At 42.6% G+C, this 22,989-nt stretch overlaps 1 protein-coding gene across 4 annotated transcripts in view; it reads right to left on the bottom strand.

Moving 5' to 3' along the window:
* The window catches only part of Slx4ip (SLX4 interacting protein), a 161,482-nt gene that overhangs the window by 10,149 nt on the left and 128,344 nt on the right, over nucleotides 1–22,989 (bottom strand). For all 4 annotated transcript variants that reach the window (XM_075962303.1, XM_075962304.1, XM_075962305.1 and 1 more), the window contains 2 exons: nucleotides 15,497–15,574; nucleotides 13,288–13,376 (listed from right to left, as the gene is read on the bottom strand). In XM_075962303.1, the coding sequence (XP_075818418.1) occupies nucleotides 13,288–13,376; nucleotides 15,497–15,574 (167 nt within the window). The remainder of the gene's footprint in view (nucleotides 1–13,287; nucleotides 13,377–15,496; nucleotides 15,575–22,989) is intronic.

The following is a 22,989-nucleotide window of genomic DNA, read 5'->3' as shown; positions in this document are numbered from 1 at the left end:
GGCAAGTCTTTGCATATGGTGTCCAAAGCCACTCAGACAAGGGCTACAATGCAACATGTTTGGATCGAAAAAACAGATGAGAAGATATTGAAGATGCAGAAAAAGAGACAATGAAACTGATAAGGAAGGAGAACAAAAGTGTCCCCAGAAATAAGAAAAGAAGAAAAATGAAACATCAGTGAAAGCTTTCTCTGGCTTTATTATAAAAATTCTTGCCAAACATTTGGGCACCATTATGTAAGCAGAGTCTGCGCTTTTGTTTCCTGGTCACCCAGACTCAAATAATCACATAGAAACTATATTAATTATAACACCGGGCAATGGCTTAGGAATATTCCTAGCTAGCTCTTACATCTTAAGTCAACCCATTTCTAGTAATCTATGTATCGCCACAAGCCTGAGGCTTACTGGTAATGTCCTGGCATCTTTCTCCTTCGGCAGCTACATGACATCTTCTCTCTATATATAACTCTGCTCAGATTCCCTGCCTGGCTTTACTGTGCTAAGCCATTGGCCAAAACAGTTTTTTCATCAACCAATAAAAGCAACACATATACAGAAGGACATCCCACATCAGTCAGTGGAAACCACATTGACCAGCACAGGCTAAGTAATACTTTGGAAGAATTTTTTATTAAGGAAAAACAGAGAAATGGAGGCACACTTCAATGTTACTCCTGACATTGCTCAGCGAGGCAGGTTTTATTACTGTTACCACATCCCAGGGCTAGATGATGTTGGTCAGGAACTAATGCAACATGAGCAAATAGCATGAGGTGGCAATGCCAATGACTACATGATTACTCCTGTGCATGACAGACACACATTGTCTACTCCCTGCAGAATTACCACCTGTACAAGGGACTCCTGGTATCTCTCACAGCCATGACCGAACACCTGTACAAGGGACTCCTGGTATCTCTCACAGCCATGACCGAACACCTGTACAAGGGACTCCTGGTATATCTCACAGCCATGACCGAACACCTGTACAAGGGACTCCTAATATATCTCACAGCCATGACCGAACACCTGTACAAGGGACTCCTGGTATCTCTCACAGCCATGACCGAACACCTGTACAAGGGACTCCTGGTATATCTCACAGCCATGACTGAACACCTGTACAAGGGACTCCTGGTATATCTCATAGACATGACTGAACACCTGTACAAGGGACTCCTGGTATCTCTCACAGCCATGACCGAACACCTGTACAAGGGACTCCTGGTATATCTCACAGCCATGACCGAACACCTGTACAAGGGACTCCTGGTATATCTCACAGCCATGACCGAACACCTGTACAAGGGACTCCTGGTATATCTCACAGCCATGACCGAACACCTGTACAAGGGACTCCTGGTATCTCTCACAGCCATGACCGAACACCTGTATAAGGGACTCCTGGTATATCTCATAGCCATGACTGAACACCTGTACAAGGGACTCCTGGTATATCTCATAGCCATGACTGAACACCTGTACAAGGGACTCCTGGTATATCTCACTGCCATGACAGAACACCTGTACAAGGGACTCCTGGTATATCTCACTGCCATGACAGAATGCCTGTAGAAGAGCTCGGCCACCAAACTACTGTTCATAAGACTGTAAAATATGCTACCCAAGGATGGTAGAACCTCCCCCCAGGGAGTAATTAACATAGTAATATATTTTTATCACCACTATCATCTTCATCTTTTGAGAGTTGAATCACTTTCTTATTATAACGGAGAGGGGTGTCTTCTGATTCTGTTTTGTGTACCCCAAGTTAAAATGACAGCCCAACTACATTTTTAAAGGAGGCAATTCACCGAGTATTATAATACGTGTATACATATGAGGCACATTCAAAAAATGATCTGTCCCGGGTTTATCAGTAAATCAAATGGCAGAGAGCACAAAGCCGAAGGAGAGTGCAGCACAATGTCTCCTAAGTCAGTGCTAGCTTGTTCCGGGACCAGTTTTACAACCTCCAATGGCTCACTTTCATCTTTACCTGTGAGTAGGAAGAGGCGTATGAAGCACACTTTGGAATATGGAAAGAGAGACCCTGGTGTCTTCATAAATCATGGAGTTTGTAAAAAGGAAAAAAAAATCTCTATACCCAAAGAAATTCATAGTTCCCAAAGCCCTTTCCCCAACATCTCATCGGGAGGGCTGCCCTAGGCAGTGCTCTCTCTTTGCCCAACATCTCATCGGGAGGGCTGTCCTAGGCAGTGCTCTCCCTTTCCCCAACATCTCATCGGGAGGGCTGTCCTAGGCAGTGCTCTCTCTTTGCCCAACATCTCATCGGGAGGGCTGTCCTAGGCAGTGCTCTCTCTTTGCCCAACATCTCATCGGGAGGGCTGTCCTAGGCAGTGCTCTCTCTTTGCCCAACATCTCATCGGGAGGGCTGTCCTAGGCAGTGCTCTCTCTTCCCCAACATCTCATCGGGAGGGCTGTCCTAGGCAGTGCTCTCTCTTTCCCTAACATCTCATCGGGAGGGCTGTCCTAGGCAGTGCTCTCTCTTCCCCAACATCTCATCGGGAGGGCTGTCCTAGGCAGTGCTCTCTCTTTCCCCAACATCTCATCGGGAGGGCTGTCCTAGGCAGTGCTCTCTCTTCCCCAACATCTCATCGGGAGGGCTGTCCTAGGCAGTGCTCTCTCTTCCTCCAACATCTCATCGGGAGGGCTGCCCTAGGCAGTGCTCTCTCTTTCCCCAACATCTCATCGGGAGGGCTGTCCTAGGCAGTGCTCTCTCTTTCCCCAACATCTCATCGGGAGGGCTGTCCTAGGCAGTGCTCTCTCTTTCCCCAACATCTCATCGGGAGGGCTGTCCTAGGCAGTGCTCTCTCTTCCCCCAACATCTATCTCATCGGGAGGGCTGTCCTAGGCAGTGCTCTCTCTTTCCCCAACATCTCATCGGGAGGGCTGTCCTAGGCAGTGCTCTCTCTTCCCCCAACATCTATCTCATCGGGAGGGCTGTCCTAGGCAGTGCTCTCTCTTCCCCCAACATCTCATCGGGAGGGCTGTCCTAGGCAGTGCTCTCTCTTCCCCAACATCTCATCGGGAGGGCTGTCCTAGGCAGTGCTCTCCCTTTCCCCAACATCTCATCGGGAGGGCTGTCCTAGGCAGTGCTCTCTCTTTCCCCAACATCTCATCGGGAGGGCTGTCCTAGGCAGTGCTCTCTCTTCCCCAACATCTCATCGGGAGGGCTGTCCTAGGCAGTGCTCTCCCTTTCCCCAACATCTCATCGGGAGGGCTGTCCTAGGCAGTGCTCTCTCTTTCCCCAACATCTCATCGGGAGGGCTGTCCTAGGCAGTGCTCTCTCTTCCCCAACATATCATCGGGAGGGCTGTCCTAGGCAGTGCTCTCTCTTTGCCCAACATCTCATCGGGAGGGCTGTCCTAGGCAGTGCTCTCCCTTTCCCCAACATCTCATCGGGAGGGCTGTCCTAGGCAGTGCTCTCTCTTTCCCTAACATCTCATCGGGAGGGCTGTCCTAGGCAGTGCTCTCTCTTTCCCTAACATCTCATCGGGAGGGCTGTCCTAGGCAGTGCTCTCTCTTCCCCCAACATCTCATCGGGAGGGCTGTCCTAGGCAGTGCTCTCTCTTTCCCAACATCTCATCGGGAGGGCTGTCCTAGGCAGTGCTCTCTCTTCCCCCAACATCTATCTCATCGGGAGGGCTGTCCTAGGCAGTGCTCTCTCTTCCCCCAACATCTCATCGGGAGGGCTGTCCTAGGCAGTGCTCTCTCTTTCCCCAACATCTCATCGGGAGGGCTGTCCTAGGCAGTGCTCTCTCTTTCTGCACAGTGGCCACATGTCATGTGCTGTCTGGTGGGATGGAGATGTAGCGAGGTGACTCTGAATCAGAAGTCCTTGGCTACAGTCCCTTCTAGTCACTATCTGGCTGAGAGATTTGGAAAACTGACTCATTTTTGTCGAGCATCCATTTCTTAATCCTTCACACACACACACACACACACACACACACACACACACACACACACGCACACACACACACAGCATGGCTGTTGTCTCAGTTACGGTTTCTGTTGCTGCACTAAAACATGATGGCCAAAGCATCTTGGCGAGGAAAGGATTTGGTGCATCTTATACTTCTGTATCAGCCCATCAGGAAGTCAGGGCAGGAACTGAAGAAGCAGTCATGGAGGGCGGCTGCTTACTGGCTTGCTCCCCATGGCTTCCTCAGCCAGTTTTCTTATAGCACTCAGAACCACAAGCTGAGGGGTAGCACCGTCGGCAGTAAGGTGGGCTGTCCTTATACCCTGGTCATCAACAGAAGGCAGCACAGGCTTTCCCACAGGCCAGTCTGGTAGCAGTGTTTTCTCATTGAGGTTTCCTCTTCCAAAATGACTCTAGCTTGTGTCACGTTGATATACAACGAGCCAGCACAGCTGTCGTGGGTGGAAGTCTGTTCTCTTTCCCCTTGGGAAGAAAAGACCTTGAGATGCCAGGACCAACCACCATATACAGGCAGAGAACAGAGCCAGCACAGAGGCTGGCAGAGCTAACAGTGGTGTGAAACTGAGTTTTCAGAATCCTCTCTGTGTCTCTGATCAAGCTCTCCTTAAGGTCTGGAGCTGTCAGAGACATCAGTAAAACCCTCATTTATGCCCCCATGCTATGTGGAATCTCGTCCTGTCTGTCTGTTGAAAATGAAAAGGGTCACCACTCACTGAATCTCTTCTCAAGTTTGTTGTATTGAATAAGTTATTGTAGGTGCCAGGCCCCTGCACTCTGCCAACAATACCTTCTATAAACACCAGGAGCAGAGTAAAAGTGTAATATATCATACCCGTTTATTTAGGGAACATGTAACAGTATTAAAGTATAAAGCTGAGAGCATTGAAGTATATGACGTTACTTCAGTGCAGTGCCTACTGGGTATCAGGTATGTCTGGGTTCTGAAGTGTGACACAGGACAGAAAGCTGGGGGGTTATAGAGAGGGAGCAAGAATGAAGCTTGAACACGAGACCACATCATCTCAGACCAAATTCTGACACAGTCATCCCAGGCATGTGTCCTAACAATGAGGAGGAAGCATCTCCCAAAGTTCATGTCTAATATTTTCTTAAACTACTGAGCAATAGGTTAAAGAAATAAAAGCGGGGGCAGACAGAGAGAATAGGATAGACACATTCAGGTCAAAAGATAGGCACATTCAGGTGTATCATGTATTAACTCAAAGGAACAGAAGCAAAATGGACCAAAATAAAAAGGGAGGTGGCATCTGATGAATCCCACAGGGCTGAAGTCATTTTCTAAAAACAATGGAAGCAGACGTGTGTTGTATTAGTTTAGGCAAAGCAGGCAGGACAGGGATCAGCAGTTGTTAAATGGAGCTGTGTGAAGAAGCAAGTCTTCTCCATCTCGAGGGTTCTATTATGCCAAGCCACCTGCCTGCCCATTTCCCACAGTGAGGGGAGAGTCTTTTCCTCCCCTAAGCTTTTCACTCTTCTGCTTCCACGAAAGGCTGGGTCTCTAGGGGAGAGAGAACCAGGCTGTGGACTGTGCTACCACCCAGGTTAGGCACAAATATTACTGATTTTTCCTTTAAAATAATATACCGGTTTTCTTTCCATAGGGCTGAGGATGTGGCTCAAGCAGTACATAATCGGAGCATGGTGCACATGCTGGTGACCCCAGTACTGAATAGGCAGAGGCAGCAGAGTCGGGAGGCCAACATTATACTCAGCTACATAGTGAGTTTGAGGTCAGCCTGGGACACGTGAGAGCCTGTCTTGAGAAAGGAAAAAAACAAAACAAAACAAAACTTCTCTTTTGAAGCTGTGACTAGGAAGCTGTTGTACAATTCTAGGGAAATACCTGTAAGTAACTGCAAAGAATGTAGCCCTAAAAATGGTATCTGTGAAAAATGAAGGAAGTTATCTTGTCGGAAGTGTACACTTCACAAGGATTTTCCAGTTTACATTCACCTGCCCTTGAGAACCTAAAAATGAATCCTGACCAACCTTAGCTACTGTTGAGTCTTGCGTACAGACAAGTATGACAAAACACAGTATTTTAAAAGACACATAGGTTTGGGTCTGCAGCTGACATAGGGGGCTACTGATCACTATTAGTGTTGTATAAGATTTATTTAACTTTGATCAGATAAATATTAAAACAGGCGGTGAATGACCTCAGTGAAACTTGGCCTACCTCCAGAGTCTCCTTGTTCAAAAGTACCTCCTCTATCATATCTACGGCTGCGAATGTGCCAGCAGCCACAGCAAGTCGCCGGCCCTTCATTCAGGGTTCAGACTGCTGTGACCGCTCACGGGGCTGAGGTCAAGGCCTTGGACAAAAGGGGAGAAGAGAGTGGTGGGCAAGTCTATACTATGCAGGTAGTATGCTGGCTAAAAGATGGACTAAAGAAGCCAGAACATACTGGGAAAGAGGCAAAAGGCCAGAGGGAAGACATCACAGATGTCTGTCTCAAATTTCTTTCTAGATCTGGCCCTCCGCCTGGGGATATGGAAGAAATAGCTCTTGCTATTTTCCTTGAGCACAGACAGCCAGGCCCCCTCTTTCCAAGACTCATATCTCCTGATAGGCACAGCTTTTGTGGACTTGTCTGGGAACCTCACCTCTATCATGACATTGTTTCCTTGAGAAAACGAGTGCCGCATTCTAAATCATCTGCTTATTAATGAATTTTCCAAACATACCCCACTCACACACTGAACTCTATCTGTGCTGTCCCTGTGGGTGTTTTGTGGAGCATGAACTCCTAGAAATCCAGGCCTGAGAAGCCCGCTATCTCCCAACCCCTAATACCGTAGAGAAATGACTGGGTTTCTCTTCCAAAGCTTCATCTCTACAGGAGTCTACTGACCATTGCTGTAAACTAAGGTGCGTAGAGGGGCAGACGCCATAGTTCTTCCTCCTCTGCGACTGGACCGCAGAGTCCGCATGACCAGCGGAGGACATGGGGGCTTATCCCTCAGCTGTTTGCATTAGCAGTTTTGTAGTTGCAAAATGCAGCTGAGATGAAAAGTAGAGACACACTAAAACAAGGCCCTAACCTTCTTGGGAGAATACTATGTGCAGAGGGTATTACCAAGTATTACTCTCTTTTCAAGACCACGAAGAAGACATATAATCATTCACTAATCTAGCAGTATGGCATTTATGAACTCTTCGCTGGGGAAGAAGGAAATAATGGTGATGAAAATTAGTACCCACAAGTGCTTCAGAGTTTATAAGCCATTTTAATATGTATTATTTCACTTGGCTGATGGGAAAACTTAGCCAGGCTTTATAGCACATATCTCATTTACCTCTGTGTACCAAAACAGGGGCTAATTTCCTAAAGTCAAACATTGTCTGTGTCTGAGGTCTTCCAGCAAGTGATGGGAGATGTAGTGTTCAAGACCAGGTCTTTATATTTTAACTTCAATATCTTTTCCACTGTTCTATTCCATAGTATATTTTTCCAAATTAATCTGCAATGTAATTAGTTGGTCGCTAAGGACCAATGAGCATAGACCTCTGAACACAGAAGGAACATTATGTAAAACAAGTACAGAAGATTAGAGAACCAGATATGTCATTTCCGATTACCCTAGCTATTATCAATCTTAGAGTCCAAATGATTAGTGGGCAGGTTACCTTCTGGCAATGAAATACAACATATCTCACTTGCAATACTACTGGTTAAACACCTGGGAGATTTTTATTATTAGGAAAGAAGAATAAGACCTCAGATCACTGTAACAAGTATGTAATATTTAATTGTTAAAAAGATCTTAACCTGAAGAAATAGTTTTTCAAATTTTCTGTGTTGTAGTCTAGAAAAATAAAGCAAGAAAGAACATCTTCATTGCCCTCACTAGCATTTTCATTAAGATCAGTCACCTGCCAGTCCAGGGCAGTGATGAGGGTACTGCTAAGGCAAAATGTTCTACAGAGGGCACTGCCCCAGTCAGTCCCTTGACTATCTGCTGACCGTGTTTTGATCCTGAGCTGTGATCCCAGCTACCTGGAGAAGGAACTGGCAGCCAGCCTCTGCAGGGGGCAAGGACTGTGAGAATTCCTTAGCATTAAATAATAGTCTGACTAAAGGGATATATTCAATTCAGTGCTTATATCTTGCCTTCTGTCAGGATGTTTGAGCATTCCTTCTACCAAGCTATAGTGAGGACCCGTCCTGTGCATCTAACAGCTGTTTTCACAGGAGAACACTGATATCTTAGTGACATCAGTGAATATTTCAATCTATGGGGCAACAGGGAAACCTAGTCCCTAGAAGTGATTGGCATGAGACCTAGATGGTGAATCCATCAGTGGAAGTAACAGAATGTCGCTTTCTCTTGAAACCTATAGATCATGATTAGCATGACATTGGTCACCATATAGAGTGAAAAGGACTTCACATCTCAAACTAATAGATTGTAGAAAATATTTATCTTATGTAAAAATACAACGTCAAGAGTTTCCATGGAGAAATCATTGTGGAAAAGATACAGACGCTTCCTGCCACACATCAATGATACGTAATTGAAAGACAGATGATAAGCTCACTTCAAATTACTCTCCTTACTTGATGAGGATATTTTATATAGTAAGTAGAAATATAATATACAATATAATATACAATATAATATACAATAGAACATCAACAGAAAAGTGGGAATAAACTAACTTATAAATGAATAGAATCCTAGCAAAAATAAATATGCACTGACCTTAGTTATTAAGCCTGAAGAAACAAAGATCAGGTTGGTAACAGAGGTTCTTTGGGCTGGAAGTCAAGGGTAATTTTTGCTTTCCTTGTGTGTGTTTGTATTTAGCCTTTTGGTGCAATGAACATATAGGAGTTTGGTAATCACATGCTAAGAAAGAACCAAGTTTGAAATATTAGAAAACGGGAACAAGTGATCTGCCTTTCCTCCAAACTTAAGGGCCTTTCCCAAGTGTTGCAGGAACATCTTGACAGCTCCGTGTAATTCACGATGAACCAAAAGTATAGTCAGGGACAAGTGGCTTTTTAAAGTCTATGATACTTCATCCAAAACTTGGCAAAGTCATGGACTACTTATCCTCTCATCAGGGCACAGAATTCAGTTAGAACACTCGAATTTTCAAGTAGTATATTTCTTCTATTCCTTTTTTTAAAAAACTATAATTCTAAAATCGTTTCTTATAACTTTTGTTTACCTTTCCTAAAATAAAATGTTACTTGATCCGCAAGATTATTGTTGCATTAAAAAAAACTCTATGTTGGTAAAAATCATATTAAAATTCTTATTTAGTGCATTTTCATCTGTATTTTCCTTTCCTGACAGAGAGTCTATGTAAGAAAGGATTTCTGGGATAATGTTCCACCTTCTCTTGCATATGGAGGAGGACTGAGCCAGCAGAGGAATGTAAGGCCCATGCTAAATACAACTCAGTCTAGGGCAGTTTATTGCTTGAGATTAATTTTTTCTTCAATCTTATATTTATAAATGAGAAGGTGTTTTTTTTTCTTTTTATTAGTAGCCTGGCTTAAGAGAAGTATTCAACTCAGTGTTTAAATGCTGTTGATGGTCAGGACCTCTTAGTAAACTTTTCAGATAGTCCGTGCTACAGAGAGGACTCTGCCCTGAGAGCTGCGGTGTGTGTGCAATCTCGAGAGCTATTTTCATAGCTCAGCCACAAGTCAGGTGAAGGACAAGATGGAAAACCATAAAACCTTAACGCACGGGTCTGCTTTTAGGGCAGCACTAATACGGTTTGTCACTTTCTAATTTACAAAGGGATCACAAACTTTAACACAGTGCAGCTTTAAAAGAAAGAACGGAGGTCTAAAATTCTGGACTTTCTTTTGGAACAGTAGAAAGGGTATAAAATGATTTTAGGTGACCCGGATATGTGTCAATCTCCCAGACTATAAGCAGTTAGAAGGCAACAGTATTTTCTTATTTTTCTGTCACTGAAGCCCAATAGAGACCCTGGTACATAGCCAGCACCCAGAACATTTTGTTCCTTGCAATGGTCAGAGTAGATGGGAACCGTGGTCTCTGGAGACTAGGGGTGGATTGTAACTAGCGCACAATCAAACAGTAGCTTTGCAGTGACCCTGAAATGTCCCAGATATATACAGAGGTCGGTGCCTATTTACGTAACTTCAATAAAGAAGTCACAGGAACTAGTAAGTAACTTCAGATTTCTCCAAACCTCCAGGGCTTTACAACTGAAAAGGAACAGTCTCTACACAGGAGACTTAAGTTTGTGATAGAGGGGAAGAAAGGAAAAAAGAAAGCGAGAGAGAGAGAGGAGGGAAGTCAATACTGTGGAATAGAACCAAGTACAGTAAAAGCTGAAGAAGTGAACAGAACAGCAAAGGTGAGAACTGTCAGAAAGACTCAGGCGCCACGTCCAGCAGAAGGTCAGATCTGAGGCTCTAGGAGAGTTGAGATTTCTTATGAGAAACTCTAGTAAGAAAAATACAGTGACTCATTTCATAATAATGCCCTTGCTTCCCAAAGTACAGAGCTCAGTTCCCACATGCCAAACATAAGAACGCCGTGCAGGGCTATTGCAACACGGAGGACCCTTCTTCTACTGTCTGTCCCCCATGGACAGAGAAAGTTGATAAGGTGAACATACTTCTCTAGTGCGGTGGTAAAGGAACAGCAGAAACGGCTCGCACTCTGCTCTGCCTCTTTTGTGCTGCCTGATCTGGGACATGTTCTTTGGTGGAGCTACCCTGAAGAACTGGCATGTTAAATATTGCTGGCTTCCTACTCTGAAGGCTGAAAGACTCCCTAGGCAAAGTAGTTTTTAATAGATGCTCCCAGATTTCCTAGTCAGTTCTCACTTAAGACACAGATGGCCCAGAGAGCAGAGGAAACTAAAGGAAAACTCCCTGAAGGCTACAGTACCAGTGAGAGGTTGAGGCTGCTATCAAGAACAAGACCACTCCCCATTAATCCTGTGATGTAAAACACTGAGTCATAAACAATTATAAGAAAATAACTGCAGTTTATTGCCAATATAGCTACGTGGGGAGCCAAGTTCTCAGGCCTTCCTAATCAGAAGTTCCTTGAGAATGACTACCAGGAGAAAATTCGATGGATCCTGCCCTCTTGTGATCATATAAAATGAAAAGAAATTCGAAATCTTGCGGAGGAGGGAACTGTTTGGGTATTTGGAGTTCATCATGAGAATGAATTTCTTCTCTGGCAGGAGGCATTGAGGAGGGAAAGATGGCTGATTGATCCCTAAATAGCTGGGAAGGTGGACTCTCAAAAGGTCAGATATTAGTGGGGGGGGGGGGAGGCAGTATGACCGGCTTGATGAGGGGTCTGCAGGAGGGCCTGGCTACTCACAGCTACGCAGACACACTTGAGAAAGTGGTGGGCGGGAGGCTCTGAGGAGGGGAGTTGTTCGGTGAGACAGGAGCACATGCGGCAATGGCGTAGTTACCTGCTAGACTCTGTTTCCCTGACTCTTGTCTGTGTTGCTGAGAAAGTGTACGTGAAGAGAAAGTGAGACATAACTAAAATGAACCACCCAAAAAAAGAAAGAACTGTGTGATATAAATGACTTTTCTTATGCACTAATATGGGCAATTTTGATCGTGTACTCAATAAAGATCAGAACAGGCTAAAGACGAGGAAATGGAGTTCCCATGTAAAGTGTTCAGACAGTTAAATGAAATGAAAGACTGGTTCACAAGGAAAGTTTTCAGTGATTAGGAAGTTCTCCAGATTGCAGGAATTATATAACAGCAGCTTCGGAAAACTTACATCTGTATAAATACTAGAGTCCCCCAAGGGGATAATGTTTCATTTGTATTCAGATGCTTTAATTCCTTTTTAACAATTTAAGATATTAAGTATTACCATTACACACCAGATATAAGATCTGATTTCTCCTATATCCCATCTGCAAGCAATAACATTCTGGTAGTTTAGTTCTAGCTGTGTTTTTAAACTACAGATCAATTTTTTTCTTGCTCTGAAAAATCAGTTAAGCAATCTTTATTAAAATATATGCCAACAGAATTACTTTAGTATTTATTAATTTACTAAGATAAAGCAATGTCCTGAAAATATTTTAAAAAAATAAACTTTTACTGCCTTTGGCCAGATTTGCTTCACTGATCTTATTTTATGTTTACATAGAGAGACTGTTTTTGATGGACGAAGAGGAAATAAAAGGGTTACACGGGCTTTTTTGAAAGGATCCTCTGTTCAAAACAAAGGAACCAAATGCAAGGGTGAATTTTCAGTTCTTTGCTCTTTCTGGGTCTCTACTGTCTCACAGAGCCTCTGAAACACTTATGTATTTACTTAAGATGAGATAAGAAGCTGATTTTATACTATGAGGGCCAAATTTCAAATGGGTTAAAAAATAATAAGCAATAGGGATAATCTAATATCCCCATAAATTATTTTAGAAGCATAATAATCATGTCATACTTTATGGCTGGGTTAATATCTTCTATATTTTTTTTTCCTGTTCATTGAAGGTTCAAGCCAGAGATCTAATTTTTTTTTATTTTTTATTTTTTTTAAGGACAAGTTAAATAGGCTGAACTATGACGGCAGGAAGACACATACACACACAACAAGGACACTGTCAAAAGCACACGAGAAGCTTAAAAGACACAGTTGTAAGCTACAACATTTTGAGTAGGTTTTCTACATCTATTTGTCTGAGCAGAGAAGTCCAGTGAAAGAGAACGAGGCCCTGATAGAGCTCAAGCTTAGCATGAGAAAAGAGAGCAAGAGAAAATGAACTCTACTAGCTCTGAAATAATACACTGGGGAGAAACACTAGTTCTCATGAAAAACGCCAGTGATTCACCATGGAATACAATTCAGAAGCCACTGACCCCAGTGGAAACTTCTAGGGGAGGCACAGATTTTGCTTCTTCTCATTTACATACCATCACAAACACCATCAAGGTTTTCTCATGTGTTGTTGCTTCATTTAAAGTTGAAAGCGATAAGATACTGGTTATCAAATTAAATATTCATGGTATTAGAGAAGAAAGAAACAAAAACCCAACACATTAATCAACAAATTCATGAACTGATCAGTGTTACCATGCAAAACAGAAGGCAAGGCATTTCTAACCTCTTAAAACACATTGAATAGCCGATAATAGAAGGCAACCCCCACCACCACTACCATATACACCACCACACATTACCACCACACACGCCACCACCACCGTATATTACTGCCACATACACGCCACCACTACCACCACACACAGCTACCACCACGGTTACTTAGCACTAAGAAGATTCTCACACATAATATTTTTCATACATACCGATTTTTCATTCTGGCTTGCCCAAGTATCAGGACCGAATGCAAGTTGACTAACACAGACCACAAATCTGTCAGGAAATATACGAAGTTCTGTACAAAACAAAGAAGACCAAGTTACTAAAAGCATTAATACCATGCAAATAGAAATTCTCGTTCCCAGGTTCTTTGGTAATGCTTTGTTATGGCAAGATGCGCATACTTGGGACTGGGGTCTCTTCTCCCTCCTTCTCTCTGTAGGGTTTCCACCACTTGGGCAGGGTGAGCTGAGGAAGAGCCAAGGTATACCACAGCCACTGAACTATCAGAACAGACAGAACCTCCAGGCAGGCCATTATAATTGTTCTCTGTTTTAGATGCTGCTTTCTGTTTAGAACTCCTGTTTGGTAAGGGGGCCCTTTCAATATTCTACATGTGAGGTCCTGAATGAGATAGTAACGTGCTTCCATTTGGTTCAACTGTCAGTTAATCACAGAGACGTGAATTGTACAAATGCGCAATATGAATACAGGTAACACCGTATACTACTTGGCTAGGTCAGAGTGTACAAAACACCGAAAGCACTGATGTTCCTGGAGTGGTTCTACTAAGACCCTGGGACACTGGTGTTTCTTTGGTGACTACTGTTCTAAACTATGCCTCTCATCACAACAGGTCAAATGCTCTAAGCAAACGCTCCACCCATCCTGCCTCACCTGGCTCCCGCTACCTAACAAGGATGTGCCAACATTCAGACTCATGATTCATTTTCAGATTCAGATTCAGATTCATGACTTCAGCCCAATCTGCTGTTCTGGTCTCAGCCAACCAGGCCTCCAATAGGAAGGCTTTATTGCAGGTGGGGTCATGGGTGTGTCTATAATTCAGAAATTATATATGAATGAAGACCTCAGATAGTTTTTGGAAAGCTCTAAGAACAAAATTATAGAAACAGTTACTATTTATGTATTAATTCTTGAAATAAATTATTGGGATTGGAATTAAGTTGTAAGTAGCCTCTGTTCATTATTTGTTCTTTCTCTTCCTTATAAATAAATCAAAAAATTAAAGTACAATGTTATTTAGGAGATGAGAATTAAAATTCAAGATTATCACTCCATTTATATTGTATTTCTATTTTTCATCTCAAAAAAAGAGCGATAATCATGAATACTTTCAAATAAGATATGAATAGATTATGATAGTCAATTCAAAAGCTTTTTCAATCACTTTACTTGATTATATAATAATTGATTTATGTTACCTTAATACATAAATAAAGATTTAAACATCAGTCCAGACCAGAACGCATAGCTAGACTGCATTGTATGAGTTAGAGGGTTAACTTTGTGAGTGAGGTAAACAAGGTAGATGACTCCAATAAAAGGCTAATATAGGGGCTGGAGAGGTGAATCTGTGGTTAAGAGCACAATCTGTTCTTCCAGAGGACCTGCTTTGAGTCTTGGTACCCATTATGTTGGCTCACAAGCATCTAAAACTCCCATTCCAGGAAATCCAATACCCACTTCTCTCCTCCAAGGATACTAAGCCACATGTTGGAAACATATATACATGTATGCAGGCAGACCTCACACACAGAAAATAAAAATAACCTCTTTAAAAAGAAACAAAGAGGGTAATGAGCAACAAAAAAGTACAGACATGAATGATTATTATTTTATGAGCAAACTTCCACGAAGGCAATTTCAAAGTCATTGTTTCATATCTTATACTCATAAAGGCATTGTCCAAAATAGCTAAGCTAAACTTTCTAATGTTCAGATCTGCACAGAGGGAATGGTTCTTATCTCCTGATGTCACTGTGGCTGACTGGACATGATATCATTTTTTGTATCATGACTTGCAGAAGTGAGGGTTGGAAGCTGGCCTCATTAAATACATAAGGAAGGTTTGCTGGCTTTGGGCTGGGAAAGAACTTTCTTATAGCTCATTTGCCCCAAACCTGAGAAAATGAATCAAAGTTCACGTGCTCACTGAGTCACCTTTGAAACCCAATGAAACCCTTGTGATGCATTAGGAAGAAGCGTCCCGTGGTTCTGCTCTCTGTTCTCGTGGGCAGTAAGCACTATGCATGGAGCATGAGGGATCATATGCTTTGAAATACTAAATGACATAGCCACAGGAGCAAATAAGAACATTTAGTCTCCTATTTTCAATCTTCTTTTGGACAAATTGATTATGGAAATGCCTGGTCCAAGAAACTGGATTCTTACCAGTGTTCTGTGAGCTCTGAATACAGCGAAGGCGTATCCCTCTCTTGATGAAATAGGCTGTGATCTGAAAGCCGTAACCTGCAATATGATAGTGACATCATTAGATTATAAATCTGTCTGAATCCCAGAGACCCTGCCCAATGCCTGCCACACTATGCACTCAATATTTAACAAATAAAAGAATAAAAGAAGTAACAGAGGCCTCCCATGAGTGGGAGAACAATATTATCATACTGACTCTTCTGAGAGGTCAGGACAAAACACCTGGCATGATCCTAAGTCTATGAAGTGACTCAGTCACCTCATCTGTAAAATGGGCAAATGAGGAGGTCTAACGTGTCTGAAAATTAATGATTTCAGATGAATGATAAACTAGGTCTAAACTGATGCATAGATCTTGGCCACCTTCTAATGTCCACTATTTAACATTAAAAGAATAGTTTAACTTTTATTCAAATGAGTATAATTTGTAAGTAAGTTACTCCTTGGTTCAAGTTCAGTCTCATCTTTATCAATGAAGTTAAAACCATCAACAACGTGCATCCTCCCTGAGCTCCCAATTCACCAGAACAGATAGAAAAAAAGATTGCAAATGTCAGCATTTTCATATGCTGTTGGCAGAAGTACCAATAGACACAACCGTTTTGAAAGAGTACGCAATCCTAAAGCTGAACTTTAGCAAATGGTCTCAAACTGGAGCCAAAAGGAAGATCCATCAAGAATAGAATGTGTTTAAATGATAATGAATATGAAATATTATATTTCTCTTAAAAAGGCATAAGCTGTAGCTACTGCATAAACTCTGCTCCAAACAGAGAATCTTATGTGTGCAAGTGAAGACATGGCCATTGATTGTGTGCTAACAGAACTTCCACAAGGAAGCACTTGCCTGCCGTTCCCCTCCTTTCTTTGGTACCCTCCTCCAGTTTTTCCTTGGGTTATAAAATACTGGATTGACTTTTTCTGAAAAGATCAAGTAACAATGTTTCTGGTTACCACAGTCCTGAGGGTGAGTGTTTCCCGGCAATGAGACAACCCATAAAGCTGCTAAGCCTTCAAGACAGAGATTGAGAATCATGAGAACTTCTGTAGGGAAATAAAGTCCCTACTATCTTTACCTCCATGACAAAGGTTGTTCTGAAACCGTGTGTATAGTTAAAACACAACCAAAGAAGTTTCCTCTTCTACACTTACTACCGTTCCGACCACCCTGCAAGCAGGCTCAGGCCACAGGAGAACACGGACTTGATGTTCTGTCTACACATGCAATGGCTTCGACAGAAGAATTATTTCAGTCACACAGATTGTGAAATGACAGTGACATCCACAAAAGGATAACCTCCAGATTTACAGTGATCAAATACACTTTTCCCGACACAGTAAAAATCAGATTGTACTTCAGCCATATTGTTTGCTTCCGCTAAGTTGTACAAGGTTGGCATTTCTCGGAGTGCTTTAAACAAGTGTTTCATTCTTTACGCCACTGAGAAGATAGAAGTCACCTCCGCATCTCCTTATTCGCCTTACTGTCAGGGGAGGAGTGGTTATAGGAGAGGAATCTGTAGCAATTTGGAAACATCCAAATTCAGAAGTGAATTTTCACATAATTATTTACGAGTCTTACAAAGGGTAAAACGAGAAAGAGAGTGTACAATAGCCTCTGCTAGTCTGCAGGTTTAAGCACTTAACATGCAGACGGCATGTTCAAAGTTTCGAATTCTTTCTGACGAAAACCTCAGCAACAGAAAGTTATAGCCAGGAAGGGGCTAATGTAAAGCTGATCACGTAAGCCACTCCTCTGCTTTTCATGAAGCCTGTTACCCGGGGGACACCACCTAGACGATAAAGAAACTCTACACCAAAACAATTTTAATGAGTAAACAATCCTAAACAATAAAGCTCCAATATAGTGCCTCCGCCTATAGAAAACAACACAAGGCATATGCCAAGTGGTTTGTTAGTGGAATCAGTAGGACAGAACCTAGTCCCGTGCACCTATGTCCCCCAAGGCTGGATTATGTCAGGGCATCACTCCTAAAGTGGTTTGTATTATTAGTAGTCTTGGGGATTGCACCCTAATGGTCCTTCAAATGAAATATTAAGTTTAACATGCTAAAAAAATTGCATCTGCTTAACCTAATTCTACTGGTTACATGAAACTTTATTGTTTAAAGAGAGATTAAACACAAAATATACTTGTGTCAGTTTTTAAGGCAAACTAAACTTGATATATTAACAGAGAATATTACTGCCACTGAAACACACCGAGCTGAAATGCTTTGGGAGATGTCTTACATTTCCATAGATAACAGATATAAAGACTACTACATTCTTATCTTTGTTTTTAATGAAACTGAGTTTACAGAGTTCAACTAGCCACTGAGGTTTTAAACTTGCTCAGGGTTGAACCAAAGCTGCACTACTCTGAAGATAACAGTAATGTGGCAAAATATCCAGGAGGTCTGTGTCCTCCCTACTCAGCATCATCTCCCAGCTTCCGACATTAATGTTCTAAATGCAGAAAATCATGTTAGGTTCTCAGCCTTGGTCAGAGAAGTTTCTCGTTGAAGCAAGCTGTGATTAATACGGAGACTCATAACTGGCAGAATTACCAAGAAGAGAGGATATTAGAGTGCTTGACCCTAAATGGGCCATTGTTCTCACCCTTCCCAACGTTTAGAGAATTATGGGAGGGAGTAAGCAAAGACTGGAAGAGATGGAGGAAGGGAAAATGCTTTGCAAATAGACGTCTTCTGGTCACAACGTGGCCTTTACACTCAGAAACACTCCTAGATCTGTGGCTCCCTGTACAAGATTGAGCCTATCATCATTTCATCACGAAATGGGGAAGGGCACACGAGGCCCCACCCCTACCTTAAAAATTGCTAACAATTAGTAGTGCTGAGGAAAGGGCTGTCATTCTTCTGTGGTGTAACCACGGGTAAGTCGTCCACGCTGCAGGAAGTAACTTTCTACCCATGCTCATGGAAGCAACTCTAACAAGCTCAGTGGGTAATTCACACAGAGAAGAAAGACACTGAAGAATGAGAGGGATGGGCTGGGAAGGATTTCAGCTGCAGAAGGAGTGGGGGAAGACAGATGGTGATGGGGGGTGTGAAATGACTGAAATTCACCACACAAACGAACAAAATGCCAAAGAATAAGACACAGATTAAAAAGAGCCGTCAGGGGACTGGGGAGAAGATACATAAGAAGAAACAGCGTTTCACTTCCAAACCATCTGGCAATTATCGTCTAAGATCATTAGGCACCGGCAAGTCACACCATGTAGTCTGTTTTCTCACTGGCTATGGTGACCCTTTTCTACTATGGAACACTGTCTTTAGATCTGGAAGAACCAGAGGTTTGGGGGAGGCAGATGTCTTTGTAATGGAAGTCTCTTTCGATCGCAAGTCCCTAGCTTTGTCCACTCCGAGATCTAATTTATATTGTCCAGTACTAGAAAGTACGTATTTTTCCTTACCTCTAGGCAGCCCCCAAGGACTTCGGACTCCCACTTCTTCCATTCCCTGCTTAGTAAAGACCTGTTGCCATTCTCTCCATTCTACAAATAGCCTCCAACTCTCCACTGAGGGCTCAATACAGGCCCCATTACTGCAAACTCTCTACTGGGCTCTACTGGTTGTCCACAAAAGCTGTACAGATTCTCAAGGAACAAGGACACTTTGTCTTAAACTGTTCCACTATGTCTTTATTAGAAATAAAAAGACGCAAGGCTGAAGAGATGGTTCACAAGACTGGTCTCTAAGCTACTTGCTAATAACCTTGCCCTCTGAAGTTTCTTGAGCTGGGGCCCCAGAGTTCAAGTTGCTTTCAGCACTGCCTTCCATGCTCCTACAAATATGGCCCTTCCAGCCCCACTTAAAGCTCCCAACTGCTTTTCTAGTCCAGTATCCCCAAATCTTCCATATTCTTCCAACTAATATCATGGGCAGGCCTGTCACAGCAATATGCCACTCCCTGATGACAATTTCTGCGACTGTTCAATTGCTGGGAAGAGACCACTACCAAGGCAACTCTTACAAGAGAAAGCATGTAACTGGGGCTCTGCTTACAGTTTCACAGGGTTATCAACACACCAGGCAGCATGGCAGCATGCAGAAAGGCCCAGTGCGAGGGAAGTGGCTGACAGCTACATCCTGATTAGCAGGAGGGAAGGGAGCAGGACAGAGACAGACAGACACTGAGCAAGACAGCCTGAGCCTGTCATGGGCTTCACAGCAACAGAACAGTAGCTAAGGCCCTCATTTTAAAGGTATGGCCATTTACACTTGGTTATTCTAATTCACAGTGCCAAGTCACTGAGAGAAAATACCCTTACTTACTGTGAAAGTATTCAGCCTCATTAGCTTTCCAGTGGCTGCATAGCCAGAATAACTTAAGAATCCCGGCAGCTGCCAAGGGAAGTTGGTGGCACAGTGCGTAACACAGAAGTCCACCCTCACACTGTTCTGAGACCATGTATGGGGGAAGCTGGGGAAAATGTCTCTGCGTGCCCTGCTGAGCTGATGGGATGGTATGGCTGGCATTCACTGCTTCACGGGTTTATATGGGCTCGATTCACCCACTGCATGCTCTCTTTCAGCAAGCAAAGCCTCCTCCCAGAGCACAAGGCAAGCTCAAGAAGAACATTCGTGTCCTTCATCTTCTCTCACTGAAGGAACTTCTGCATTTGATCAGATGACGATAAAAGCTTCAGATATCCAGGAAATCAGACTGAGTGCCACCAAGTCCCCCGAACTCCACCATTTAGACTCAGTAAAGCATAATGACTAATCTTTTATCATATTTGATATACATGTGTTCTAAACCATGTCAGAATAAGTTAGCCATCATGAAGACTCGCTTTCCTAATACGTGAGTCTCGGCCCAAGCACTAAGGAGCTTCTCCTTTATTACCCACATACTAGATTGAGCATCCCGAACCTGAATATTCAAACTCCCTTCAAATCTGAAAATCTCTGTTCACTCACATGGCAATCAATAAGTTTTAGATTTTGTAGCATTGCAGAGTTCTGACTTTTAAATGAGGACTATTTAAATAATGAAATCTATATAAAAACTCCCAAATCCAAAAAACACCTCTAGTCTCACAAATTTCAAACCTGCAATACCGCAGTTGAGCACGACACTATTGCTCAGACAGCTAGTCTAAATTCAGTTATCTCCAACTGTCCCAAAATAGAGACCACTGATTTTCTTCCAAACTGGGAGCCAACCAAAGACTATGCACTTTAACAGATATATTCTTTTATCTCACCTTTAATCTTAATATTACTCCCCACCAACAGTTTTATAACTACAAACCTATAAACTGATTGATCTGTCATCACAAAGAATTTTTAAAATTAGATGTACTTATTTACTTTCGGTGTCAGTGGGGGCCTGCTCACCACAAGCTTGCGGACAGCAGGAGAAAACTTGTGGGAGCGGGTGCCTGTCTACCATGTGCCCTCCAGGGAATCAAGCTTGATCATCGGGATTGGTGGCAGGTTACTTCAGTCCTTGCTAAGTCATCCAAAGAGAATACCCCCGATCTGGATTTGAGCTTTAAAGAAAGAAATCTCAGCTGCATTTTTTTTCCCACTTTGCATGGTCTTTTAGAATGCCAGAAATGTAAAACTTCTGACTTCTTTAACTATTTAAGGATTCTCCTTGAATATACCTGCAGTTCAAAGACTGGGAGGCCTGTAACTTAAATACTTAGTTCTACTAATGATGTCAAAGAAATCCATGGTTCAATTGTAGACATTGAACCTAACATTTTGACAAGGGTAAGCTCAGTGAAGGGGTGGAGTTGTGGTCTCTTTTGTATTAGTGAGAATGCTGTGTGTTGCTGCAGAATTGACTGCCCAGGAGGAAGAGCTTGCTCTCCATTTGAAGACTTGGCTGTGACTGAGTTAAGAGAACAAGAAGAAAAATGCTCATGTCTAGCCAGCACTGACAGTATCTTGCGTACTAGACTAGATCAGAAACACAGAGAAGATGGGAAGTGTTTGTTTCACAGCTATTTCATTCAGAAAAGAAAGTATACAGCTCGTTGCTTCATACACCACATCTATTCAGAAAGTTGCATATGTCCTTGTAAGAAAGTCTAAGAGAGAAAAGGTAAAGAAATTATAAGCTTGATACTGCCCATAAAAACATAACAAGAAACTCTGAGGCATGGCCTTGCAAGAGACTCCATGGGGACTCGTAAAGCTTGTCATGGGCTTACATGTTACCTGCACTATTGCTGGTAATAGGTAGGGCTGGAAACAGGGATTTCGTGGGAATTAAGACACAAGCGTTTTGTTATAAACTTAAGAGTATGTACACAGGAGCCTAGAAAAAGATGGCAACTAGGAAACAATTTAGGTTGACACATGGAATATTTGGTCCTAGGCTGGACATTTATCTATTACCCAAGACACTTAGAGACTTCGAAAAGGTTCTCTTGAGATAACATTTCATATCCTTAATGATAGCTCTAGACTCCGCATTGCAATAAAGTTATATCTATTTGATGACAAAATAAATGGAACAAACAGACCTTAAGCTGAATGAAAGAACTGAGGCCAGACTGTTTCCTGTTTACAAATCAGATTTGCTACCTGCCACCCTGCTGGCCTTGTTAGCCCATCAGTGAATGTTAACACGGAATGGAAAGCTTTCATAGGGCAGTCAAAATTTCTTTCTTCTTCTTTTTCTTCCTCCTTTACCTCTCCCCTCCCCTTTTCTTCCCCCTCCTCTTCTTTCTTTCTTTCTTTCTTTCTTTCTTTCTTTCTTTCTTTCTTTCCTTCCTTCCTTCCTTCCTTCCTTCCTTCTTTCTTTCTTTCTTTCTTTCTTTCTTTCTTTCTTTCTTTCTTTCTTTCTTTTTTTTTAAGACAGTGTTTCTCTGTGTAGCCCTGGCTGTCCTGGAACTCACTCTGTAGACCAGGCTGGCCTAGGTCTCAGAGATTTGCTGGCCTCTGTCTCCCAAGTGCTGGGATAAACAAACAAAGAGATAATTATTTCAGATTTTTCTTCATATGGATTTTGTTTTGTTTAATAAAAGAAACAGATTTTTCATAAGCCATCTGAATGAGGTGGCTGGTTACTTGAACTGCTAGCTGTCCGAGTATGCCCCTCAAGAATATCTTTTCCATGCTAAGGCAGCATGTCCTCCAGGCCTCCCTGTCTTGCAGAAAGCCTATTCCAGCTCTTGACATTCTAGCACCACGTGTAAAGAGAAAGAGTCACGAACCTTGGTTTATTCCAACCAGACTGTAAAATCACAGTACTAGATAGAACATGACAAACATCCTGTCCACTTCCTGATTGCTGATCAGGATATATAAAACATCAGAAAACCAAAACAACCTGAAACATCAGCTGAGAGGATGCTGTGCCTACACACACGCAACTCCATCCTTCCTTAGCAACCGAATCCAGGTGATAAGCTGCATGCCTATGAGGCAAAGCAGTTAATAGAAAAAGGGTTGAAATCTGCT

The sequence above is a fragment of the Microtus pennsylvanicus genome, chromosome 2 (assembly GCF_037038515.1).
Source record: "Microtus pennsylvanicus isolate mMicPen1 chromosome 2, mMicPen1.hap1, whole genome shotgun sequence".
NCBI lineage: Eukaryota > Metazoa > Chordata > Mammalia > Rodentia > Cricetidae > Microtus > Microtus pennsylvanicus.
Note: the sequence above shows the minus strand (reverse complement) of the source record. Positions and strands in the feature narration are given on the sequence as shown.